The sequence below is a fragment of the Ceratotherium simum genome, chromosome 16, assembly GCF_057802395.1.
Source record: "Ceratotherium simum simum isolate JZ-2026a chromosome 16, ASM5780239v1, whole genome shotgun sequence".
NCBI lineage: Eukaryota > Metazoa > Chordata > Mammalia > Perissodactyla > Rhinocerotidae > Ceratotherium > Ceratotherium simum.
Genome location: NC_141915.1, coordinates 59,570,614 through 59,597,727, shown reverse-complemented (window position 1 = coordinate 59,597,727; position 27,114 = coordinate 59,570,614). Strand labels below are relative to the sequence as shown.

The following is a 27,114-nucleotide window of genomic DNA, read 5'->3' as shown; positions in this document are numbered from 1 at the left end:
CAGCCACCAGCCCAGAAACACCGGCAGCTCCCAGAAGCTGGAAGAGGCAAGGGAGGACTCTCCCCCAGAGCCTTTGGAGGGAGCGCAGCCGTGCCCACGCCTGGATTTCAGACTTCTGGCCGCCAGAACTTCGAAAGAACAAATATGGGTTGTTTTAAGCTCCCCAGTTTGTGGTACTTTCTTACACAGACACAGGAAACCAACACAGCAGGTAACCGGATTATCTGTGGATGAGAGGGAAGCGTGGACCCGTAACCTCAAGATACAATCGACACAAAATATGGAATGCTTTTGGCTTCACGCGGCCTTTGTGGTCTGAAGCTCGGGACAGCAAGGCCCTGCTCGGTCTGTGTAACAGCAGAGGAGCTGGCAGCCCCTGAAGTGCAAAGACTACAGTGAGCCCCTGCTCACACAAAGAGGGAACTGCACACAGAGAGGGGGTAGTGATTTGCCCAGGGTCTCGTATCTAATCAACAGCAAACCTGGACGTGGGACGGAGCCAAAAGAAAGAGTAAACGTGGGCGCTGATGACTAATATTTCCCAGGAGGGTGAGTGGCGGCGGGACTCTAGCCTTGCATATTATCTTGAAAAATAATTAAGTCCAGGGGCCAGCCCCGCGGCTTAGTGGTTAAGTGCTCATGCTCTGCCACTGGCGGCCCGGGTTCGGATCTGGGCGCGCACCGACGCACCGCTTCTCCAGCAATGCTGAGGCGGCGTCCCACATACAGCAACTAGAAGGATGTGCAACTATGACATACAACTATCTACTGGGGCTTTGGGGAAAAAAAGGAGGAGGATTGGCAATAGATGTTAGCTCAGGGCCGGTCTTCCTCAGCAAAAAGAGGAAGATTGGCATGGATGTTAGCTCAGGACTGATCTTCCTCACAAAAAACAAACAAACAAACAAAATCCCATTAAGTCCAAACAGCATCTCTTTGTTGTTGGAACTGTACTTCTATAGAAAGAATGAACATCCTTCCGTTCGCTTGCTGACCTGTCACTTGAATTTCTTTGCAGAGTTGACTTTACTCATGTTTCATATGAGAACAAACCTCTTTTGAAAATGACATAAACGGAAAACATTAATTCTTTCATAAAGTCTTAAGAGTAGCCATATTAAGAACCAAATGACCAAAGAAAACCTCGAGTCAGAGCTTTTTCAGGGCGGATGCCCCTGAAGGGGGTGCGCAGCATGGGAGGAACGGCCAGTCTGGACAGACACGTGGTCCTTCCTGTTGCCAGGGCCAAACGTTTATAAATTATGCAGCGATGCCTCTAACCTGTTCATTTAGCTGAAGTTTTCATGCAAGACATTGGACTGAGGAGTTTTGTCTGCGTTATGGTTTGTTCAGAAAGGCTGATCCTTCCTAGTGTTTGTTCTCCAGAATGAGTTAAAAGAACCACTTCCCTAATTAATTCCAGATGGGGAACACATTCAATCTGCATATTTTATTAACAGGGTGGGAGGTGTCTGTTAAGGTGTGCTCTGTTTATAAAAACAAAAGCAGTCTGATGATCCCTTGCATCTGAAGATGGAAAAGTGTCACTTTCCACGTGTCGAGCCGCCAGGAGTCAATTCCCTGGGGTTTGGCTGACACCCCGCAGCTGGGGCCCAGAGAGGAGAAATTTCCTGGTGCTCTGTGGAGTGTCCTTGTCCGCCTCCCCTGAGCTCCTCTCCTGGAGGAATCAGAGCTGCAGCCAGGAGCTGGCAGGAGAGGGGACCTCCTCAGAGTGGGGACATGCCCAAGCTGCTGCTCCTGGCTCCCCTCATCCAGCCCACCCCTTGGGCCCCATCAGCAGCATTTATCAGCTAACCAGAGGACCAGGACGGCTTTGTGGGAAGCCCGGGTCCTGCTCTTGAGACTTCACGGCCTGAAACACGGCCACTACGCAGCCTCACTGGTTTTGTGTGTGTGTGTGTGTGGGGGTCGGGGGGGAGGCCCAGAAAATGTTTTTTTGAATTGTACTAAAATACACATAACATAAAACTCACCATTTTAACCATTTTAAGTGTATAATTCAGTGGCATTTGGTACATTCACAATGTTGTGCAACTGTCACTGCTATCCAGTTCCAGAACATTTTCTAAGCAGTCAGCCCACCACCCCCACCCCTCCTCTCAGCCCCTGGCAACCATTAACCGCTTTCTGTCTCCCTGAATTTGCCTGTTCCAGACATTTCATGTAAACGGAATCATACAGACGCGGCCTGTGTGTCTGGCTTCTTTCACTGAGCATGTTTTCGAGGTCCATCCATGGTGTAGCACGCATCAGGGCTCTGTTCCTTTTTCCGGCTGAGTAATATTCCATTGCATGGGAACATCACACTTCATTTATCCACTCTTCTGTCGATGGACATCTGGGCTGTTTCCACCTTTTGGTGATTGTGTGTAGTGCTGCTGTGAACATTTGTGTACAAGCTTTTGTTTGAACACCTGTTTTCAGGTCTTTTGGGTGTGTTCCCAGGACTGGACTTGCTGGACCATATGGTAATTCTATGTTTAACCTACTGAGGAACCACCACACTGTTTCCCACAGCGGCTGCACCATTTGACAGTCCCACCAGCAATGTACGAGGGTTCCAACTTGTCCACATCCTCACCCACACTTGTCGTTGTCCTTTTTTTGTATTGTAGTCATCCTGTGGGCTGAAGAGGATAGGATTTAGTTTATCACTGTGGTTTGGATTTGCGTTTCCTTGATGACTAATGATGTTGGGCACCTTGCCCTGTGCTCGTTGGTCATTTGAACGGCCGGCCTCCCTCGCTTGTAACCAACGCCCTGTGTAACAGTGGACAAGTTGTACCCCCTTTAAGCCTCAGTTTCCTCATCTGTCCCAAAGGGAGTTGTGCTAGGTTCAAGCCGCTTTGTCCACACAGCCTCTAAAGAATTTGGAAAAGTCATGCCCTTTTGGCACCTTTTTAGGTTGATAGCTACCATTTTTCATCAAGTTTACAAGGCTGCAAAGCATGTGATATCCAGTGTACTGTAAAATCCGACATTTAAAAAATAAAACGGTTCCTCCCTCTGCAGAAGCAAACCCTGACATTTTGTCCTGCTTCCGATGTCATCGAGCAAGTCACATTTCTCAGTCAAAAACAAACCAAGCCAGCAAACCACTCTGCACCCCCAGAGAAACCAAAATTACAGAGTCCCCAAATGATGAAAGCCTGCCTATTTCCTGTGAACCTCGACTCTATTCGACAACCACAGGACTTTTAGCCCAGACCTTTGCTTTTCCCTCAGGTGCCCGGGCCTTTAGGGTTAGCATAATCCTGGGAGAAGGGGGCTGGCTGCTGGCCCACCTGGGACAGGATGCCAATGTGCTGACCTGGGTTCTTTTGTGATTTTCTGCCCTTTAAATGCTTGATTGTTTTTTGTACTTGGTGAGCTGGTCCTTCTGAAGTCTGCCTCCTCTGCCCGCTTTGCAAGAAAACTTTCTTTTTCTGAATGCATCTGCCTCAGTTTTCCTTGGGCACTTCTTTTAAGAATATCTAACGACGGGGGCCGGCCCTGTGGCTTGGTGGTTGAGTGCGCGCGCTGCGATGCTGGCGGCCCGGGCTCGGATCCCGGGTGCGCATCGAGGCGCCACTTCTCTGTCCATCCTGAGGCCGAGTCCCACATACAGCAACTAGCAGGGTGTGCAGCTGTGACATACAACTATCTACTGGGGCTTTGGGGGCAAAAAATAAATAAAATCTTTAAAAAAAAAAAAAAAAAAAAAAAAAAAAAGAATATCTAACGACGTGTAAACAATGCAGCAGTGTGGCCTCCCACAACACCAAAGACAGGGGTGGATCCTTCTGGTTCTTTTCTCCCCACCTAGGGGTCGTGTTTTACTTCTGCCACTGAATTTTATTTTAATGAAAATACTTCCACATTTGAAAGTAATCCACTGATCACCAAGCGCAGGTTTCTGCCACGAGAACATGTACATAATTTAAATTTAAAATGTTTTCTTTCCTGTGACTCTAAGGCTCTCAGAATTAAAACAAATCACTCTGGATTGAGTGAGTAATGCAATTAATCAATTTCTCAAACCAACATAAATATATTAAAATTGTGGTATGTATTTACTACATATATAAGAAAGTTAATTTTTGTTGGACTGCATTTCTTAATGAGACGGCTGGGGCTGTGCGGTTTCAACCGGTTCGTGTGTCATCAGACGGATAGCACTTACTATTTGAGACGCGGTTCAGAATCAGTTCCATCTGTCTCTCGTTTTTATTGGTGAAGACATGAGAAAACATATAAATTCATACATCGTAATGGGATAGTTTTGTTAGAATGATGTCGCTCCACTTTTTGAACTTCTTCGGAGATTTAAGCCAAAAGCCACAGTGATTTATCACCAAAAACAAAACAAAAAAATTGTCCAGATTAGGTTTTCCTCCGGAAGGAAAGGATCGCGGGCCTTAGCGGCTCGCCTTCTCCGCACTCTGGGTGTGTGAGCTGCCCGGGTCCCTCCGCCGCGCCGCGGTTCCCAACCTTCCCCTCCTCCTGCCGCGTGGGGTGGAGGGGGCGACCTCGGGAGGCGCGATCCGGGTCAGGAGGCGCAGGCGTCTCTGAGGCCCGGGTCCCGGAGGCTCAGCCCCTCGCAAGCCCACCCCGGGAACAAGCCCCTGGCGGCACTGACCCGGACACCCTCGGACCCGGCCCGTTGTGCTTTGGCGGTGCGGGCGCCAGGGCCCTCGGGGATGCGGGTGCGGGGGCGCTTCTGGGCGTGTGCAGGGTGCCGGGGCCTGGGGCCGCTGCGCTGATGGTCCCGTCGGGGGTGCGCACCGCGGAAGGCCGCCCCGCCCCTGAAGTGACTCCGCAAGGTCTGGCTGCAGAGAGGGCGAAGGAACCTGCCGCCTGCTGCTAACAGAGGAATGGGGAACAGCAGCCTGCTGCGCGTGCGCAGACTCTGGTGCGCCCCCGCTGCGGGTTGTGCCTGTGAGTGTAGACGCGCCGGGGGGTCTGTTCCAAGCGCTGATCCTCTGGCTTCCGGGTCCCAAGCGTATGCGTGTAAGTGTGTGTTGTAATGTATTTATGGTGTGTGTGGAGATGGGATGTGGAGTGATGTGTATAGTGTGAGGTGTATGCGATGTGTGCAACGTGTGGTGTGTGCACGTGTTATGTGCGTGCATGCATGTGGCGTGTGTTTTGTGTCTGTATATGGTGTGCGGGGAGGATGTGGTATGTGCAGCGTGCGTGTGAGATGAGTGTGCAATGTGGGCAGCACGCGTGGGGTTCGGTGTCCCCGTCCCGCCTGCGCCCGCAGCTCCGGGCTCAGCGGACTGTGGCGCTCGCAGCCGGCGACGCGGGGACCTCGGGCGGCGGGAGGAGCGGAACGCAGCGGGTAACCATGGCAACAGATGCTCCTGCAGCCTGCGCGGCTTGGGGTGGGGGGTGCGCTGCGCACCCCGGACAGCGGGCGTGGGGGAGGGGAGGCGCCCAGGCTGCTGTCCGGATGCGCCGCCCTCCTCCCTCCCTGCAGCTTGCCTGGGGGACCCAGGTACCTCACTCGGGTCCTCTGTAGGCCTGGGGCTGGGGGCTGAATGATTCCTGCTGTCTCGCTTCCCATCCACTCGATGCCCAAAACACTTACCGCTGTTAGGTGTGAAGGCGCAGCAAGGCAGTGGGCTCTTAGGATCCTGCTCCTGGGAGATGAACCTACCCGCTCTAAAGACGGCCTAGACAGCGTCAGGGGCACAGTTGTCGGGTTATACGACCAGCAGGTGCCCCTGTTGGGTCCCAGGACAAATGAAAGGCCTGAGAATGGGCCAAAGGGAGCCCCCTCATTTGACACAGGCTCGCCCTCAGTGGAGAGGAGAGGATCTGGGCCAGCAGCTCCTGGGTTCTGGAAAGAACAGACTTATTTGCGTCAGCAAGTTGCACCTCTGCGGGAAAGGGCTGGCCTGGCTGATGGGGATTGAACTTGGAGATTCCTGTGCTCCCCTCCCACCTCCGCCCAGAGCCACCGGGTGGGTGACACCACCTCAATTCTTATTCTGTTTAACATGAGAAGGTTGGGCTAGTCCAGTTTTCTTTTATTCATTCATTCATTCTTTTATTCATAAACTTTATTAAGTGCAGTGATTCTCAGGTGTGGTTCTGGGGCCCAGCAGCATCAGAATCACCTGGGAACTAGTCAATAATGCAAATTCTCAGGCCCACTCCAGACCTACAGGTTCAGAAACGTGTGTGTGTGTGTGTGTGTGTGTGCACTCCGTGCGGGCACATCTGATCTGACACAGTGACTCTGAGGCCCTCAAGTGTGAGAAGCACTCATCCAGGAGGCCTTTGTGCTAAACATGGACTACACGATGTCTCCCCTCATGGGATCCTAAAACAAACCTGGTTTGGAAAGTTCTAGTTCTCTGAACGGTGGGTATTCACTTGGGGCTCCATCTAAAACTTGAGGAAAGGTACATACTCATGGCCCACTTCCCCAAGGCTAGTCTGAGGAGGAGTGCCGCTATTTCAGAGGAGGAGAAGGAAAAGCTGGAGAACAGGAGGTTCTGAATTGCTCTCTGCCTCAGAAGCTGCTTGAGAAAGGCTTCAAGGGGTGTTGAGGAGCCCATGAGCGCTGCCTCCTGGTGACAGCATGCAGGGCTGGCTCTAAAGGAAGCAGGGCCTCCTGACCAAGGGGGCTTTCACGGTCCCAGTCATACATGCTGCCACGCATGACGTACACAGTCAGTATGTGGATGTTTCGTCCATTACTGCCGGCACATGGACTGGCCCAACTCAGCGCCGGCTTTGGGTCGCCAGATCGTGGTATGTGCATGACGTGTAAGTGTGGATTGCCCCATCACCTCGACGCGGCTCCAGGAGGCAGTGCACGGCTTTGTCTCAGCTGGAGTTTTCTCCAGACTCTGTTTTAGTTGGGGTGATAGTGAAATGAACTTTGTACAGTGAATTGCAATGCCATTTTTCAGTAGTGTCCTGAACTCCTCTGACTGGTAGCCAGGAAGGGTGCGGGGCACCTGGGAATACAGTGTATAATGCAGAGGCCTGGGGGGTATCTTTGGACGCTGGCCATGGGGAGGTCTAGTGCTGCCCTCCAGAAGCTTCCTGGGGTAACCGCATGGTTGGAAGGGAGAGGAGGCAGGCAGGACTGTGGGCGACCTCCAGCAGTTCACAGCTGGCCAACTGCCTTCGTACACTTTGTCATGGCCCCCAGCCACCTGCACTATTATTCAGCTAACATTTTCTTTTAAATCAACTCATTCTTTTTTACTTGTTAATTTTAAAAGGAAAAAGTTTAAAATAACAGATGTAAATGGAAAATCAGTAGCACTCACCTCAAACTGAAGGCAATCATAAAAAAAATTACAACGCAAATAAAACTGTGTTGTAACATCCACCTTGATACGGTGCCCACCAGAGCCCTGAGCCTCGATCTCTCTCTGTGCTACAGAATGGAGGCGGTTAAGACTTAGTATCACCGATCAGAGACTTTCTGCTACAGAAACAAGGAGGCTGGGGGGTGCATTGAGAAGGGGGGAGGTGTGACGAGAGACCCTGTCTCTTCATTAACACCTAAAACGTTGCCCTTCGATGGGCCAGACCTGTTCTAAGCAGTTTGCAAAGACTAACTTGTTTAATCGCTAGGACCACCCTATGAGACAGGTACTGCTCTGGTCCCTGATTTTACAGGTGAGGAGGCCTGGACAGCTTGGCAACTTGCCCAGGGCCATGGAGCATTGAGTGAGTGAGTGTTGGGGTGCAGAAGCTGGGTCTGAACCCAGGCCATGCTGCTCAGGCTGGTACCCCCGCACACATTCTAGCCCACAGCTGCACAGATGGGAAACTTAGCCCCTCAGCACACAGCCCCACCTCAGCACTCATGTTCCTGACACAGGAAGCTCCTTCAGTGAGTCAGTTAACTACCGGGACTTTTTTGGGGTGCTCTTGTGATGCCAGGTGTCTGGGGTAGCACAATACTTAATGTGGGACCGACTAGATTATTTTTCTCTCTCTTTTCTGTTGGAAAAAGCCAATCAAGAGTGATTCTCAGCGTATCTGTGGCCCAGCCCTTGGGAAGGAGACCAGGCTGAGCAAACATGGCCATCGAGGCTCTCTCGGAGGGCTGAGTGTCTCTGGAGCCCTGGGGTCGTGGTGGCTATGCCGGCCCCCGTGAGCGCTCACTATGCCTCTGACGTGGATGCCCTCGGATTCCCCACCTGGTCTCCTCCAGCCATGTGGGGCAGACTTGAGACGGCTGGATTTGGGCCTGTCCAGAGTCACAAGCTGGTGCAGGTGGGCAGGCTGGCCTGGGCATCCTGGGTGTGGCTGCAGGCCGTGGGGGTGGGCAGTCCCTCCAGAAAAACTGTTGGATGTGGGGCCAGGGAGCCCCAGGGCCTTTCAGGTTGCAGGATGCAGGCTCCGAGCTGCTGGTTAGGTTGGAATGGATCCTGGAGCTAGAGAGGGAGCTCAAGGCGCAGGTAGAAGAAGGGGCCCGGGGAGGAGAGAGGGGGATTCACAGGCGAGGAACAGACAGATCCTGACAAACCCATCCTTCAAAGACTGTGTCTTGTGTTGTTACAGCTGGATTCATTTCCAGAGCGGAATTTGACAAGTTCAGCTCCTCCCACAGCAGGATTGTCATCATCCCTGCGGCTACCACCTATGGGGCACCTGCCTTGGGCTTTGTCCTTGGGTCATCGCAGGGGGATGGGCATGTATTTATCACCCCATCTTTTCAGGCGAGGAAGCCGAGGCTGGGGAGGGTAACTACCCCAAGGCCACACAGTGTGTGGGTGGGGACAGACTGGAGCGGGAGTCCTCTGACTCCGAAGCTCACGCTCCCAAAGGTGGTTTGGAACGCACAGTCCTTGACGTGGCGCAGTATTCACTGTGTCCAGGGGACCGGGTAGTGGACAGCGTCCCTCCTGCTCCTGGCCTGGCCACCCAGTCCCCTCTGGGGAGCCAGGCAATGCTCACCCTACCCTGAGAGTTCTCCAGGGGTTTTATGTCTAGACGCACAAGATGCATGCATGCACGCACACACACACACGCACACACAAACACACACTCTTTTCTCCCCTCCCCCCACCAATGGTGGTCTACTATTTGCAGTGTTTTCACCTTTTTTTTTTTTTTTTGCTGAACGGTGTGGCTTAGCGATTCTGGTTTCCCATCAGTTTACAAAGGGCCTTCTCATCCCCTCTTTTCTTTTTTACCATGAAGCCCCCTCTTTCACCAGCTCTCCCTGGCGGCCGACCAGGGCCTGTCCCCTACGAGAGTGATTAGGTTCCCCGTGTTATGAACTTATTACACACAGGGGCCAATCGGTAAGACTTTACGAAACCAGCAGGCTTGAGAGAAAAAGGACCACACCCACGTTGGCTATTGTGACTGGTAATAACCGGGCTCGTCCTTTATTCCCATCGGTGCTTTCCGCCTCCGGTGACCGTGGCCCGGGAGCGGGAGCTGGCCAGCCTAGGTGGGACTCCCCCCGACCCCATCTGGACTCGGACTCGAGGCCCGGAGCTTGCCTTCCCTGCGTTCCCCGCTGCACCCTCCCGCGCGCCCCCGCGTGGCCGCAGACGGTGGCGCGGCTCGTGGGGCGGATTCTGCGGACGGAGGGAGGGGGCAGGGGGAGGAAGGAGTGGGGGCGCCGTGCGGGTCTGGGGGCGGTGGAGCCGTTAGCGGGCCTGTGCGTTCGCAGACCTAAACCTGGACAGGGGCCTACTGCCAGCCCCATAACGCCCACGCATGGGCAGGGCTGTGGGGGCACTTGAGGCACGCGGCACATGCTCCGCGGTCAACTGGCGAGGTGAGGCCCATCTGTATCCAGCAGACCTTCACAGCGAGAGGGCGGGCTCAGGGCCTTGTGGGAGGCTTCGGCAGGCTTCCTGGAAGAGGGGGGCCTGGAAGAACAAGTATGTGCTGGGCTGGGAAAAAGGGATGGGCAGAGTGAGGGCCAGTCTGGTGGAGGAGCTGAGGCAGAGGTACAGGGAGTGGGGGAGAGGGGTGGGGGGCACACAGGGCAGGGAGGCACTCATGTCACGTTGCCACTGAGAAGGGCCCCTGTGGGAATTCCTGACCCTGAGCTGGACCTAGGAGGGCACAGGGTGGGTGAGGGTGGGGGCATGGGAGTGGGGAATTGGGGGGCTGTACACCCTTCCCCCAGGGCTGGTAGAGGGGAGTGGAGGGGGGCACTTTCCAAGGCCTGGTGGGGGGTCATGCCTATCCTGGGAGGCCTGGCCATGCACAATGAAGACCCAGAAGGGAGGAGAGCCTGAGGGTGCCTCGGTTTCCCCTGACGTCCTGCCTGCTCCTGTCTGGGAAAGGAGGACTCTGCTAGGTCACAGCACAGGGCTGCCACGTTCCTTTGACTCATGCCAAGTACTTTGGCCACTGCCTTTGGAGTGAAGAAGCTGGCCCACAAGACAGCAGCCCTAGTTCCAAACTGGATTCCAAGCTGTGATGAAAAACCCAGCTGTGGAGCCGGAGCATCCTCACGGCCCGGTGCTGCGCTGGGCCGGCAGGTGCTGCCGTTAAGAGCTGATTCTGCCCGGGGGAGCATTTACACCACAGAAATGGGCAAAAGCTATACATCGGAGCTTTTTTTGGTCTAGAGAGTGGGTTTGCCAGCACACCACTGTAGCTGTCCCTCTGGGGACCCCCCCCCCCAGAGAACGTGTGCAGAGATTCACGTGGTCTGCCCTTGTCTGTGCTGCACTTTCCTCGCCCATGAAGTCTGAATAATGATGTTTGCTGAGCCCACCTCTCGGTTTTTATGGAGAACAAACGGTTGTGGATGTGTTTTGTAGACTGTAGGGCTACAGAAATCTTATTATGTCCCTGCCTTGTGCCAGAAGACGCCCTTCAAGGACCGGATCCCCCCAAGCACGGGAGCTAGCGATGCAGTTGAAAGTACTCCAGAGAAGGGATTTAAAAACTGGTGTTGGACACAGCTCTGTCACTTCTGGAGCCCTTGGACCAGCCAGCTAACTTCTCCGGCTGCAGCATCCTTGTCTGTGTAAGGGGGGTTGGCTGGAAGAATCTTTTTGGTCCTGTCCAGCTCTGCCATTTGGCGGTGTCTCCCACCCCCACCACCCCCACCGCCTCTCCCCTGCCTCCCTCCACCTCACCAGGCACTCCTCCTCAGTGAGCCGTGTGATGACCCGGCTCTTCTCAGTCTGCACTGTCCCCAACCTCCTTACATCTCAGTAAGCGGCTCTGTCCTTCCCTGGGCAGCTCAGGCCCTGAATCTCAGACCTAGCCTTCATTTCTCCATTTTTTTCCCCCCGACCCCCAACAATCGATCCACAAATCTTGAAAGTCAGGCCCCTTAAAGGTATCTTGAATCTGTCCATTTTGCATCCACCCTGCCACCGAGACGTCCTGCCCGGACCCCCGAGTGACCTCCTAACTGGCCATACCCACTCCAGTTCCTGTGCTCCTGCTCTGTGGTTAGCTCGTTCATTTAGTCATCCACATCAGACCAGGCTCCTCCCTGTGTGATGTCAGCTGGGGGCTCCCACTGCCCGGAATGGTCACCTCCCGACTGTCCCGTGGCAAGCTCATTGTGTACCCATCCTTGCATACCAGCCTCCAAGCACGCTGGCCTTCTTTCTCTTCCAGAAACACGAGAAGCCAGTGCTACTGCAGGGCTTCTTGCTCCTCCCTGCCTGGAATCTTGTCTGCCAGGGCTTGGTGTGGCCAGCTTGCCCTCAGCATTCAGGTTTTACCCCAAATCCACCTCTCCAGAGAGGCCATTCCAGGCCAGGTGGCCTGAACAGCAGTCTCCCCCCCAACCCCGCCCCTCTCTACAGTCTAGTCTTCTCTCTGCCATTACCACCGGCTGAGCTATCCTGGGCACTGATTTGCTCTCTTTGTATTATCTGCCCTCCCTGGCCCCTAAATTACAAACTCTGGGGTGCAGGGCCTGGGCTGTCCCATTCACCGTGTGTCCCCAGAGCCCAGACCAGCGCCTGACACTGAGTGGGCTCCCATGTGTGGTTTTAGAATGCATGAATGAATGACTTGCTCCTGGTGTGGCCAGAGGGCTGTGACACCACAGGGCAGAAACAAAGAGGACTGTCACTCAGCAAGCTGAGACCTCCGAGCTGGCTCCCTATGCATTCTGGGAACCCCACCCTGCAGCTCTCCCCCCAAACCCAGCCCACGATGGCTTCCGAGTTCTCCCTTGCCCCTGGTGGAGCACAGACCTTGCAGGCAGGAGGGGAGGAGGCTGGGGCGGGCTCTAGTCTCGTCTGGGCTATCTGCTTTGGGAAGCCCTGCTCCAAGCCCAAAGCAGAGAGGCTGGAGGGGCCTGCCCGGGGTCCCGAGGACCAACTCTTTTGGGTGGTGGGGCAGACGCTCAGGTCAATAGCGGGGGCATCAGGCTGGAGCAATGAGGTGCGTGGTCCCACCCTACCCTCGGCCTTCTGGGCCTCTGACCTTGAGCCATGGGGCACTATGTGACCTTGGCCAGGAGAATCCCAGCCACCAGCAGTCCTGTCACCAAGGGGGGCGGCCGCTTGGCAGGAGGGCAGAGGCTAAGGAAAGTCAGAGGCTCCAGTGAGTGAGGGAAGTGGGAACACGTCTACTCACCCCAACTTCTCGATGGTGGGCCCGGAGCCCCCCCACTGTCCCCACCATCATCTCTCACCGTCCCCGCATTGTTCACCTGCCCCTGCTGCACTGGCCGTCTTGCTCTTGGTCAACATGGCCCCTCTCAGCCCCTGCTCAGCAGGGCCCCCCCACCTCCAGCCAGGCCCCCATCATCTTGTCAGCTCAGCTGACCTTTGCCCTGAGAGGGGTCAGGGTGGGGGTGCAGGTGTGTGTGGGGAGGATGACAGAGGGAGACTCCAGGAAGGAGCCCTCACATGGCCAAGTGTGAGAGCGGGTTCCATGGAACCAGGAGCCCAGAGGTGGACTTCACCGGAAGGCCCGTCCTGTGGACAAACCACTGCTTCTCCAGCCCTCAGTGTCCCCGTCTTACACAAGGTGCTTGTGTCTGCCTGCTCTCCCTCTTGCACTGCCCAGGTGCACAAAGTGCGTGGTACCGTGTCAGGTGTTGTGGGACTGTCAGGGACTCGAGATGTTCCCAGAAGCCAGGGACAGGGAGAGGGAAGGCGGCCCCACGTGGGTGGTGGGGCGCCTGGCCCTGGCCGTGTGGGCACACGCGCCCTACAGCAGCCTGGCAGTGGAATGGGTGCGGGTGGAGGGATGCCTCACCAGAGCGCAACGTGGGCAGCAAGATGCTGAGGAGCCCATCGTTGGCCTCGGGCACGACGCCCAGCAGCTTGCACATGAGCTCGTACACGTGGACGCTCTCGAAGGGCTCCACCTCCAGGCCCCTCCGGAAGCCGAGGCCCACGGCCCAGAAGATGGTCTTCATGTCCATGACCTCGTTATCGAAGCCATGCTCCCCATTGTTGAACAGCATGTTCACTCTCTGTGGGGAGCGAGGGGCCCGAGTCCTTGCTGGGACTCCCAGCCCACCCCCGCCCTCTTCATCAGCACCCCCTGTTGCACCCTGGCACTGAGGAGTTCAAACATGGGGGCAGGTGGGATTCAAGCCTCAGTTTCTCTGAATTCTGAGCCCCAAAAGATCAGTGGTCCAAAGAGAGAGCCCAGAGCCCCAGCGACATAAATGGAGACCCCAAGTAAGCGGGGCGGAGCTGTCAGCCCATGGCCACGCTCTGGGCTCCTCTGTTGCCGCTGAACGCCTGTGCACTCAGTGCTTCCTTCCCGGAGCCCCCCTCCCTACTCTGCATCTTGCTTCCCCTTCAGCATCCCCTTGGCTCTCTGGCGATGGGAGATCCAGCTCCTCACTCTCGCCTCTTCTGTGTCACTCTTATGCTTCATCTTCCCACACTTTACACACATGCACACACATACAGGCACACACGCAAGCACACACGTACATGCATGCATACTCGCACAAGCACACACAAGCACCCGTGTACCCAATGCACGCGTGCACACACACACGTACACAAGGCTTGTACACACTCATACACACATGTATACATTCACGTACACAGCCTGTACACGCACACACTCCTATTGCATAGTGATAGGTGTGTCCCATCAGTGGCCAACGCCCCTCAAATTGGGGACTAGCTAGAAATAGGGTGTACTTTTTATAGAAATGGAAAGAGACCCAGCAGCCCGCCCCCTGAGCCGTGCATTCCGCAGGCACCTCACCCCGTGGATGACGTAGCCAGGGTCACTGTACATGAGCAGGGGGGTGACCCTGCGGTTATTGGTGTAGTGGAGAGACTTGGGGAAGGACTCCTTCTTGTAGACGTGGAGTTTGGGGTGGGCATCCTTGAGGACCTTGTACACCTCCAGCACCCCTTCCTTGGGAAGCAGCATCCCATTTGGTCTGTAGTCTAGGAGCTCGAACTCAATGTCCTTGAAGGTGAAGTTGGGGAACTTGTGGAGTTCCACCAGGTCGCCGGCTATCTTGTTGACAGTGCTCATGCCATGGTCGGACGTGATGATCAGGTTGAGGCTGCTCTGCAGGCCACTGTGCCTGATGCTGTCCCGGAGGTAGCCCACGGTTCTGTCCACCTGCCTCACCCTCTCCTTCCTCTCCTGGGACTCGGGGCCATACCTGTGGCCAGTGGAGTCTGGATCTCCAAAGTAGAGTGTGACCAGGTGCAGGCCCTCCTCCGTGAACCACTTCAGCACCGTGTCGATGTTGGCCCTCCGCTCCTCCTCGTCTTTGTAGTTGTGCAGGATGCTTTCCTCCCGGCTCAGCATCATGGCCATGCCTTGGTAGGTGACGTTCCCACCGGGGTAGAAGAAGGAGCCGGTCTTTAAGCCCTGCCAGAGGAGGCGGCGTTAAAGCCATGGGACCCTTCCGCTTGCCCCATGCCCACTGACACATTTGCCCCCACACCTGCCTGCTTCTCTGTCAGCCCCCTCACTCAACCCCGCTCCTCACTTTGACTGGGAGCCGTTTTATTTTCTCCAAGACCTTTCGTAGCTCGAATCTTATGTTATTGCGGCTAATGCCAATCTTATAGATGGCAGCAGCTGCCGAGTGGACTTAGCACTCATGAGATAATGGACATAAAAGTGTCCCCAGATGTGAAGTGCCTCCATCGTCCTTGTGGCCCGAGGTCCCTGCCCAGAGAGCCCTCCCCTTCTGGCCTGAAGCCGGCCTCTCACCGCTGCATTCCATCCAGGTGTGTGTCCGTTGGCCCTCCACCCACATCCTCCCCTTCCAGCCTTCAACCTGGTCATCCGTCTGTCTTTCCGTAAATGGACTGCTGCTTTATTTACAGATCCATCTGTCTTTCCAACTATATGTCCATGCACGCCCCGTCTGCCCGTCCACTCCCCCAGGCCACTCTTCCATTTAGAATGAGCGCCTCGGGATACCAAGTTCTCACCTTTGGCTTTCTTCTCGTGGGTCCAGCGTCTGGGGGGCTCCTTCCCGAGCGAGGGGTCTCACACTTGAGTGGATGCCCTGCCTATAAGTTGGGTGTAGGCTCTGGAATGTATTCCGGGCCCACCTTGAAAACCTCCATTTGACTTTGTCCACTCCTCCTGGAGGTGTGGTGGAGAAGCCACACCTCTAGGGCCAGGAAGTCCCCAGAGCAGGATGGTGGGATTCCTGGGCTCTGCCCACTTCTGACATTATCTTTGGCCCTTTAGAAGGCAGCTGCCCAGCCCCAGAGGTATGCAGGAGGGGCAGGGGATAAAGCCATTTTATTGGTACATGCCTTTTTGTTGAGTCAGCTTATTTTCCCTATGCAATGCCCCCTCCCTCCCAGTGCCAAAGGGTCCAAGGGTGCAGTTTTTCTCTGATTGGGAGAATGGAGCAATCCCTCTTGTTCCAGGGGTCCAGGGAGGATTGGGCAGGGCTGTGTAGCCAGCTGGTGGATCCTCATCAGCACCCAGCCCCCACCTCCCACGGGACCCCACTTAACACCCCTCTGTGCCTGGAGCGCAGGGGCTCCCAGAGCAGGGAATGGGCCTGCCGTGGGTCTCACATGGTCACGGCCTTTCCGGGCCAGGTCCCTCTGCCCCCTCCCCGACAGTCACCGTGAGGGTGTGGGGGCAGCTGTACCCGCCTCTGGGCCGTGATCCAGATGGGCACGCTGCCGTCGTCCCACCACCTCTGGACGCCCAGTGTGGCGTGGTAGGGCAGCTTCACCTTGCTGGTGGTGTTGTAGTACATGTTGTGGACCACGCCGTGGTTCTCGATGTACCTGCCTGGGGGGAGGCGGTGGCAGAGGGGAGAGGGGAGGGCAGGAAACTGAGGCTTCCTCACATGCTGTGGGGGGAGCCCAGGTTCGGGGTCACCGGCACATACTCTCTGAGCCAGCAAGTCCACTCCCATCTCAGCAGTTTATCCTGCCACTAACTGTGCGCGCATGCGTAAGTGCACATGTGTGAGGACGTCGTTTGCAGCCTTGGTGGTTTTAGCAAAAGATTGGGAGCGACCTAGATGGCTATCAGGAGGGAACTAATTAAATAAACTATGGTCCAGCTATAAAACAGAATCTTAGGCAGGAATTTAAATGAACCAAGTGGAGCTCTATCCATGAGATATTTTTTAAAATTTATTTTTTGCACGAGAAACACACACATATGAGTTCAGAAGGTACAAGAGGAGGGACGGTGAAGACTCCGTTCCCGTCCTCCGTGTTCCCATCCGTGATATGTTAAGTAAAAAGGTGACGTGCAGAAGAACTGGACGTGTGTAGCGGGGCATGGTCACAGAAATGCTGGTGTAAGTCTGAGCGGTCTGTACCGAATAGTGTCCCCCAAAGTCGTGTCTGCCTGGAGCCTCAGCCTTGTTTGGAAATAGGATCTTTGCAGGTGTACTTAGTTAGGTTAAGGTGAGGGCATTGTGGATTAGGGTGGGCCCTAAATCTACTGACAAGTGTCCTTACAAGAAGAGGAGAGACCCACGTGGGGGAGACGGCCACGTGATGAAGGCGGCAGAGATTGGGGTGATGCAGCCACAAGCCAAGGAATGCCTGGGCCCCCAGAAGCTGGGAGAGGCAGGAAGGATCCCCTAGCATCTCCAGAGGGAGCTTGGCCCTGCTGACACCTGGATTTTAGACTTCCAGCCTAAACAGAGAGATGGTGGGTTCAAGGGTGGCTGGGGGGCAAGCAGAGGACAGAGCAGGAGCCTCAGGCTCATCTTGCCTTTCTGAAACCTGGCTACACTCACCTCCTCCAGAAGCCCTCATGGGTTGCTGCCCTGGTTGTGGTCACCATTTAAAATGAGACCACCGGGCATTTTTATTTGCCTTCTATCAGTTGCCACCAATGGTGAGGGCTGTGGACAATCCCCTTGGCCGAACTGCATCTCCCCAGTAAGAGTGTCCCCTCCTTGTCTTACCTTTGTCCCTGCATGGAGTCCAGTGGGACAGGGTTCTGTGCATGCACTGAGGTTCCTTCTGTTGGTTACCTTGGTTTCTCAGGGCCCCCAGGCTGACACTCACCAGTGACCAAGGTGAAGTGGCACAGGCTGGTCATGGTGACGAAGGCCGGGGTCATGTATTGAGCTTTCACTCGGTATCTCGCCGTGGCATCCAGGTTGGGGGTGTGCACGTCCTGGTCATAGTTCCAGCGGAAGCCATCAAAGGACACGAGGAACAGCTTGTTCTGGAAGCCTGGCCTGCGGATGGGCGCCCCGGCTTCTGGAGCCAGGAGGGTGGCCAGAGCCACAGCGAGGAGGACAGCTGAACGTCCCATGATGGCTTCTCCTGACAGGCAAGTGCCCGGGCTGGGTCCTGCAGAGGAGCAGAGCAAAGTCCCAGGGTCACCTGGGCCGATCTTATCCTGTGCATCTTTGAAAACGAGACAGTGCACACACCTGTGTCTCAAAAAGAGGCCCTGGTCACCCATGTCTGCGCCACCCCCCGCCCAGCCCTCACACAGCATCCACCTTTACTGCCAGTGGAGCCCTCTGGGCTGGACGCTCCTCCCCCTGTGCATGTGTGTCCTCCCGGGGGAGGAGGGGACCAGTCTCCAACAGCTCAGAGAGACTCAGAGGGGGCCCACTCCATCAGGATGGCCTGTGCCCCCATCCCAGCTCTGTAGCAACTCTCAGTCCCTGAGCCCTGCTCACTCCGACCCCCAGAGTACCCAGGTGGGGGACCCCCATCCATAATTCAGGGAGGACTTTGGGGTACCTGGGTCTCAGGCCTGGCTAGGCCAGGGCTGTGGGGTGCTTCCCAGGGTCTGGGAGCTAAGGGCCAGCAGCTCAGCCCAAGGCTGGCCTTGTTCATGGGAGCCTCAGCTGGGGCAAGTGCCCTCATTCCCTCCCTGCCCGTGTTAAGGGGCCTCCTGCTGGCCCAGGTGAGCACCTGCCACGCCTTCCTTCTCAGGCCTCATGGAACCTCAGAGAGGCACACAGGCGTGGGCAGCTCATCTGATGGACTTGGTTGGCAAGGTGGTCAGAAGAGGGGGCTCCCTTGCTACCTCCTGCTCACCGTGTTGGGACAGTTTGGGAGAGGGACCCCTGAGTTCAGTGTGTAGTTCTCTCTCTCTCCCTTTCTCTCTGACTCTCTAGATCTCTGTCTCTCTCTCTGACTCTCTAGATTTGTCTGTCTCTGTCTCTCTCTGACTCTAGATCTCTGTCTCTCTCTCTTTGTCTCTCTAAATCTGTCTCTCTCTGTCTCTGACTCTCTAGATCTCTCTGTCTCTCTCTCTCTGACTCTCTAGATCTCTGTCTCTCTCTCTCTGACTTTCTAGATCTCTCTGGCTCTGTCTCTGTCTCTCTCTGACTCTCCATATCTCTGTTTCGCTCTGTCTGTCTCTCTCTCTGACTCTCTAGATCTCTCTTTCTCTCTCAGGACTGTGAAGCATGTTCTGTGTGCCAGGCACCATTCTAAGTTCTGGGGACACAGCAGTGAAGTGAACGAGACAGGCAGTGTTCCTGAGTTCTTCCATTCTGGCTGGGAACACACAAAATAAAATGAATAAGTGAGTAAAACAGTAAAACAGTGCGAGTCGCCCGAAAGAAATGAAGCAGAGAGCTGATGCGGAGCCTCTGGCTCAGGGGCAGGGGGGCAGCATCCGACAGGCAGTGGGCAGCGAGCGCCTCGTGAGAGGACAACGTTCCAGGGATGGAGAGCCAGGGGAGCGGGGTCAGGGGCAGGTCAGAGGGCGGCAGGGCTGGGTCATGGGGCCTGGTGGGCTGTGGTGTGGAATCTGGCATTCTCACCCTGGGCAGGGGAAGCCGTGGGGGGTGTGGTTTGACCAAGGGAATGACATCCACTGACCTAACACATTAACCAAAACCCTGCTCCATTTGCAGGCTGAGGACGCTCAGCACGATGAAGGAAGGGATGTTGGGTGCTCCTCAGAGAGGTGACTACCGGTGTCTGGCAGGAGACTGTGGTGGCCCCGACCAGGGTGGTGGCTGTGGGACTGACCGATCTGGTGGAGTCTGGAGGTTTTTCTGAAAGGCCTTACTGCCGGGTTTCCAGCCTGAGCAGCTGGAGGTGATGATGTCCTACAGGATTGGCCATCAGGGGGAAGGTCGCTGGGGAGCAGGGAAATCAAGCATTCTATTTTGGGCACCCCAGTTGGAGGTGTCAGATAGGTGCTGTGTCCGGATTTCAGTTTTCTTCGGCTACAAACTTGTCATCAGCGCTCCTACCTTATGGCATCTGCACGCGCATTCCCAGTGCGCTGACAGGGCATCACAGTGGCCATCACAGTGTTTCTGTGACCCGGGGACCTCGGGTGCAGATTCTTGGCCCCCCCTCCCTCCCCCCATACACACATTGGAACGCACCCTGGAGAGGGTCCGACGCACAGCAACATACTTCGTGATTCTCCTGCAGCTGAAGTCCGAGAGCTGCGAGCCAGGCCGGCCGGTGGATTCCTACAAGCAGCCACGTGGGGGCCTGTGTGTGCAGTGTCGGGCAGAGCTGGGGTGCAGGGAAACCAGGGGCGCCCGCCTTCCCTCGGAGCTCCGGCGAGCGAGCCATATTCCTGAGTGTGAGCGGGCACCGACTGTAGCCGGGGGCACAAGCGCAGGCGCCTTGGGAGAATAGCGAGTCCGTATTTACACGAGTGTTGGGGCAGGACCGGGAGGGTCTGACATCACGGGAGACCACAGGATGGATTTAGACAGGAGGAGAGTGAGGGACAGAGAGGAGTCCTCAGGGCAGTAGGGTGGAGGAAGAGGCGCTCCGGCTTGAGGCCGCGAGGTGTCCACGGAGGACTGCGGATTTTAAACTAGTCTTCCCCTGATATCCGTTCTTCCGGTCTCCCATAACAAAATGGCCACCAAGAATGAAGACTACATTTCCCAGCATTCCCTGCAGCGAGGTTTGGCCATGTGACTTGTCCTGGCCAATGGGACCAAAGGAAAACGTCATGTGACAGCTCCAGCCTCTTCCCATGGCCAGCTTTGCCCTGTTGTTTTTTGTTTTCCTCCTTCTGATGCCTCAAGTTCAGGGGCTGTGGCGCCGCGACGAGAGGGGCTCCCCGCTTCGGGAGGGCGGGTGTGGGCGGAAGGAGCCTGGGCCCCGAGGGCGTCTTGGGCAGCGTGGCCGGGCCAGTCCCAGACGGGTCAGTCCGGCTGCATCGTTGCAGGGAGAATTACACACACTGTCTTGCTTCTGTTTTCATTATTTGGGTTTTTCTGTCACTCTCAGCGGGACCTAATCCAAGGCGATAATAGAGTAATGGCCCTGGGAGGCACTGCTGGGTTAAGCGGGGGGTGACAGGATGTGCCGGCTGCTGCGTGGGCAGGAGAGGAGGCGAGAAGAGTGAGGGGCTGACGCAGTCGTCCAGGGGCGGCCCAGGCCGGGGCAGAGGGGCACAGACCCGGGGCGTTTGGGGCCGGGACTGGTCTTGATGACGGGTGGGTGTGGGTGCGGGTGAGGGAGGAGTCGCCGATTCTGTTCTTACTCGGCGTTTTCTCCTGCTGGCCCCCGTCGGGGATGTGGGAATTCTGGGTCCTGCTCACCCTCTCCTGCCTGCCTGGGTCTGGCCTCGAGATGGCACGTCCTTCTCAGGACATCTCAGCCAGGCTTGGGGTAACGCCTCCCCGCCTTTTCTGGCTCTGTACCTCACTCACGTTTTGTCACAGGGAGCTCCTTAGCTTACCCCCCTTCACTTTCCATTTTCTTCCCTGGTCCGTTAAAGCACTTCAACCAAAAGACTGTGTAAGAGTTGCCTGTAGCTGACAGTAACAAGGCATTTTCCTTAGACCAGGCACTGGGTTTTATCCACGATCTCATTCAAGCTTTGAGGTCGTTCTTGAATGCAGGAGTTAGTAATACCTCACTTTATGGGTCGGGAAACTGAGGCAGAGAGGGGTTTAAGGTCACTCAGCGAGTGGAGGACCTGAGACTTGAACCCAGGCTCTAGAACCCCAGCTTTGAACATCTTCTAGATGTTGTCCGTTTACCAGGCATGTAGGGTCCTTTTGTTGGGTTTTGGGGCTGTTGACTTTTTCTTTAAAAAATAGTGCAGCTGTGAATGTCTTGATATCACTGACTTTTTTCTTTTCTTTACACTCACATTACTGCCTTGGGGTACAGTACTTAGGGGTTATTGGTTAGAGGATATAAAGGCTGCTTGGTTCCTACAACCAGATTGCTGTCCGGAACCGCTGAAGCGGTTACTTGCTGGTACTGCCAGCCACGAGTTGACCGAAGTATCCCTTCTCCCCGACCATCTTCACTGGGTTTTATTTTTTTATTTCTTTTGGGTGGCTTCATAGATGTGTAATGATGTCTTAAAGTATTAAGCCTGAGAGGCTGGGAGAGTTTCCATGTCACAGTTTCTTGTCTCTGCTCCCCACGTGTGGATTGTCCATCGTCTCTGACACGAAGTGGTTGAAATGGTCATCGAATCTTCGGGCCTTATCAGTTCTTTATGTGTTTTGCAGTGTATATTTTTTGGAATATATACTTTGAAAATATATTTTTTTGTAGACTTTTATCATTTATATTTGTCACTCGTAACTTTCCCCACTCTCTTGCACCCTGGTCATTCTTCAGGTGGACAATAGACTGGATGCTTTCTGAAGGCAGGGCTGCCATAGTGTGCATCCTCAGAGCCTGACACAATGCCAGCCCAGAGTTGGCGCTCAGTGTGTATTTGTTGGATGAACAAATAAATTTAGAGGGAAATTTTATGCAAATATCTATTGTACTGTCTGGTTAGACAAAACATCTTTTTAAGTAGACTTTTTATTTTACAACAATTTAGGTTTACCGAAAAATTGCAAAGATAGTAGAGCGTTCCCATATACTGCACGCCCAGTTTCCCCTATTATTAACATCTTCCATGACGTGGTATATTTGCACGGGTAATGAGCTGAGATTGAGAAGTTATTATTAGCTCGAGTCCATATTCTATTCAGACTTCCTCAGTGTTTTCGCTAGTGTCCTTCCTGTTCCAGGGTCCCACATTCTAGTGAGTCATCACATCTCCTGATGTTCCTCTTGGATATGACAGTTTCTCAGACTTTCCTTGTTTTTGATGACATTGACCATTTTTTTTGTTTTGTTTTGTTTTGTTTTGTTTTGTGAGGAAGATTGGCCCTGAGCTAATGTCTGCCAATTCTCCTCTTTTTTTTTCTTTTTTTTGCTGAGGAAGACTGGCCCTGGGCTAACATCCGTGCCCATCCTCCACTTTATATGGGACGCCACTACAGCATGGCTTGACAAGCGGTGCATCAGTGCGTGCCCGGGATCTGAACTGGCGAACCCCGGGCCGCCGCAGCGGAGCATGCGCACCCAACTGCTTGCGCCACTGGGCCGGCCCTGACATTGACCGTTTTGAGGAGTGGTCATCAGGCATTTTGTAGGATGTCCCTCAATTGGGGTTTATCTGATGTGTTTCCCTTGCTTAGACTAGGGTTATGGGTTTTGGGGAGGCAGAGCACAGAGATAAAGTGCCCTTCTCATGACGTCATGTCAAAGGTACACACTATCAACACGGCTTGTCACTGTCGATGATGACCCTGATCACCCAGCCAAGACAGTGTCTGCCAGGTTTCTCTACCGTCAAGAGACTCTTTCCTGCTCTCCCTTTTCGTGCTCTACTCCTTGGAAGGAAGGTCATTCTGTGCCACCCACACTCAAGGAGTGGCGGTTGTGTTCTGCCTCCTTGGGGGGATCTACATAAATTATTTGGAATTTTATGCAGGAGATTTGTCTATTCTTCCTGTTTATTAGTTGGTGCAATAATTTATATCAGTATGGACTCATGGGTATTTATTTTTACGCTTTGCGTTATAAGCCAATACTACTTCACTCATTTTGTGGCTCAAATTGTTCCAGCCTTGACCACTGGGAGCTCCTTCACTTGGCCCCGGCATCCCTTTGACCTGCTGCATTGTTTCATTTCCTTGCTTTCTTGTGCTACAGGATGCTCCAGGCTCATCTCTGATATTTCCTACCCCGCTCCTAGAATCAGGCATTTTTCGAGGAGCCCTGGTTCCTTTTATTGGCCGATGATATTAGAGACCAAGAGCTGGGCGCTAGGTGTGCTCCTTGCTACTGGGGTGCTGGTAAAACATTTTTAAAGTCATCATCCCAGGTCTTGTTGAAGCTGAGGGCTTCTCAGATAAGTCAAGTGGATGTGCAGCTTAGAGACAGGGCTGACATGCTCCCCTGGGTGCAGGGTTTACGGGTAAACCTGGATCCACAGTGGAGGGGCGTCCTGAGGGGCTGCTCCTCAAGGACATGCAGGGAAGCATGCAGCTGTTTATTGGCTGTTTTTCTTGCTTAGAGAGTCCTTGGCGTCCTGCAGGACCTGACCTAGAGGCCTCTTTGGCCTGGGGATGGGGGTGGATTTGACAGGTGTACGGGTGGAAATCACCCTGTGCAGCTGGCCATACGTGGGGCTCACGTTGGGAGGAACCGGCCTGCCCAGTCCTGTGCCCAGTCCCTGCTGGTGGCATTGTCCCCCATAAGGTCAGCTTCGTGGGTCAGTGCCACCCTGTTCTCCTTCATCAACTGGTGTGAATGAATTACATTGCACCTGTTTCTGTGTCTCCCATACTAGAATCTGAGCAACACTTTATCCCCGTCTCCTGGCACAGTTAGGCATTTAATAAGTGAGTCTCAAATTCATGAATGAGGGAATACGTGGGTGAAATTTGCTGGGTCTGGACCACTGCAGTGGCTTCCTGACAGATCTCCTTGCTTCTCCTTCATCTCTGGGCAGCAGTTGGAGTGATATCTCAGCATCAGGAGTCACTCCCTCCCTGGCCACTGGGCAGCTGTGGGCTGGTGCCATCCGCCAGGAAGCCCCGGATGCCCTGGGGAGGGGAGTGGGCACGGGAGTGGGGGCCCTCCAGCCGTGGGCTGGCGCCTCTGTTGGAGGAGTCATGGAGGTCAGGAGTCCACCCCCCCGGTTTTCCACAGTGATGAGTGCAGTGGCAAAGTAGCATCTAGATAGGTCTCCCCCAACAGCCAGTCCGTGCCCTTTTAGGGGAAGGTGGCCTTGCCAGCACGCTCTTTGCTTTGGGGGATGCTGAATGAAGAACAACCCGGTTATGCACGTAGCTGGAGTGGAAAGTCGCCTTCAGGAGGGAAGTGAACAAAGAGGAGTTTTACTTGGGGACATGGCGGACGACCGTTCCCAAACACTCAGCGTCCAGGATGCAGGCTGTTGCTGTGTCTGCCATCCTGGGAGGAGGGCCACATGAACCCTTGGCTTGGAGAGGGTGCTTCATTCTCATGTCCCTGGGGGGCCTGAACCATGGAACCTGGGACAAGGGTCTAGGGGGCAGTGGGAGGCCACCAGGGGCCACACGCAGACAGGCCCTGGCTCATCAGGTGTGCCACCAGGAGGAGCCACAATCTTTGGGACCATTGTGGTGTTCCCTAGGAGGGAGACAATGGCCCAAGGATGGCGCTTCCTTCTCCAAGGGCCACTGTGGTGCAGTGGTGCTGGGGAGGAGGAGCTGAGAGAATCCTCCCCCTCCTGGAGAGATTAGCAGACCGCCCCCCTCCCCTAGAGCCCTCCAGTGTCCTGGGGGGCGGTCACCTGCTGCCCGCTGAGACTGGGACCTGCCTGCTGATGATCGTTCCCGATTACTGGGGCCTGACCCGACCTTCACGACAGCAGGATTTTGTTAGCCCTACGATCCACTTTATCAATTGCTGTGCCTTTTATTACTTCTCATGGGCTTTATCTCACTGGCCACTTCGCCTGCTGGCTAAGTGAGGATTAATATTTTAACAGGATTATGTGCTGCGGGTTAGCAGTACTCTCCGGGGACACCAGGCACTCGCCTCCCTCACAGCCTCTCCCCTCCCCTCAGGGCCCCTTGTGGTGTGCAGGGAGCAGGGCCTCTGTGGGGGGGTCCTGGGAGCTGGGGGTGCCTTCTTCCTGACTCCGGGATGGGGGGTGGGTGGGAGGGCTGGGGACGTGGACTCTGGGTGGTGGGGGCGGTTTGTCTTGAAGAGCAGGTCTGTGCTTGTGCAGGGCTGGCTGTGCAGGGTGAGGTGCCTGTAGAGACTGCGGCCTGTGTCCTGGGGTCAGCAGGCTTGACCACCATCAGGGAGAAAGGAGGAAAGTGGAGCTGCAGCTGGTGGGGGGCGGAGAGGAAGAGGGAGGGAGGGGGAGAGAGAGGAGGGGCGGGAGGAGGCCTGCCTTGTGTACGCCCACCTCAACTCCCACCTCAGCATCTCAGCCCCCTGAGTGACGCAGCCTCTAAATTTGCCAGCATCAGACTTCCTTGATCTTTCTCCTAGAAAAACATTTCAGTTTCCATCAAAGTTTCATAAAAACGAGCCTGCTCCCGTCCCTCTCCTCTCCCATCACTTGGCGGGCTAAACGGAGGCCCAGGGGCAGGGCTTTCAGGACCTGTGTGCTTGGCCCCGTGCATCCCCCAGCGTCATTGTCACCTGGTCCCCCTTGTCACTGTCCTTCCTCAGAGCCACCATCTCCTTCACAAACCTCCTCTGCCTCCAGGAAGGCCCCCTCTCTGTTAAGAGCCGTCCCCCAGGCCCCAACCTGGGGAGCTTTTCTCCGTCACCCCAGGCAGGGCAGGAGCCTCTGGGGGTGCCCCCTATGATTCTTCTGCTGAACCACTTGTCATGGTCTCTCTGATTATGAGTTTGTGGGTCTGCTCCCCGTACCCCGCACCGGGCTGTGGGCCCCTGAAGGACACATCTATACTGATTCATATCTAGGCTGCTGGGAGGTAGCAGACATGTTTATGGAGAGATGAATGAATGAGTGAATGAATGAGGGAGGGAGGGAGGGAAGAAAGGAGGGAGGCAGGTTGGCTCTCTGAATGAAGGCCCAGGGCTGACTCGTTGGTTGCCACCTTTGCCCCAGATGTGCCCGGGGCCGGCTCACAGCTGTGATAACACCCTCGGTGACAGCGAGCTGATGGGGACAGGTGCTGAGCCATGGCGGGAGTCGGCCCTCTTGGAACCTGGCTTCTCCTCCAGGGCTCCGTCCTCTGCAGGTGTGCGCCTGGGTGTGCGTGTGTGTGTACACCTGGGTTAGTTTCCTGGGCCTGCCGTAGGGAATTACCACAAACTGGGGGCCTTCAAGCAACGGGAAGTGATTCTCTCACAGTCCTGGAGGCCAGGAGTCCAAGATCAAGGTGTCAGTGGGGCTGAGCTCCCTCTGATGGCTCTGAGGGAGGGTCCTTCCTGCCCTTCTCGGCTTCTGGTGGCCCCAGACATCCCTTGGCTTGTGGCCGCATCACTCCAGTCCTGCTCTGTGGCCACAGGGCCTCCTCCTCTTCTCTCTGTGTCTCTCCTCTTCTGTCTCTCATAAGGACTTGTCATGGGATTTAGGCCCCACCCAGACACTCCAGGATGATTTCATCTGAGATCCTTAATTACATCTGCGAAGACCCTTTTTGCAGATAAGGTCACATTCACAGGTTCTGGGAATCAGGACGTGGACACAGCCTTTTGGGGGCCCCATTTAACCCCACAGCTGTGTGGTGGGTTCTGAGATGGAGTCACTGAGGGACACGGAGTGGGTGGGGAAGTGGGAGGGCTCAGGGCCTGGGCCGCTTCTGGGATTTGATTAAGTAGCCCCAGACATTAGGTACTTGTGTGCGACTGTAGGTAAATCTGCAGAGCCAGGCCCTTAAATCATCGGATTGAGGACTACCTTCTCTGCCCCATTCTTACTTTCCTCTCCTCCTCAGTCTCCGTGACTCATGGAGGGCACATTATAAAAAAGACT

The 27,114-nt window shown here is 55.1% G+C and overlaps 1 protein-coding gene across 1 annotated transcript; it reads right to left on the bottom strand.

Moving 5' to 3' along the window:
* Positions 1-14,001: 14,001 nt before the first annotated feature.
* ENPP7 (ectonucleotide pyrophosphatase/phosphodiesterase 7) lies at positions 14,002-20,174 on the bottom strand. The gene is made up of 4 exons (XM_014789412.2): positions 19,724-20,174; positions 17,421-17,711; positions 16,034-16,179; positions 14,002-14,781 (listed from the first exon to the last, which is right to left on the bottom strand). Exons 1-4 carry the CDS (start codon positions 19,917-19,919, stop codon positions 14,074-14,076), a joined length of 1,341 nt encoding a protein of 446 aa, XP_014644898.2. The 5' UTR covers positions 19,920-20,174; the 3' UTR covers positions 14,002-14,073.
* Positions 20,175-27,114: the final 6,940 nt, after the last annotated feature.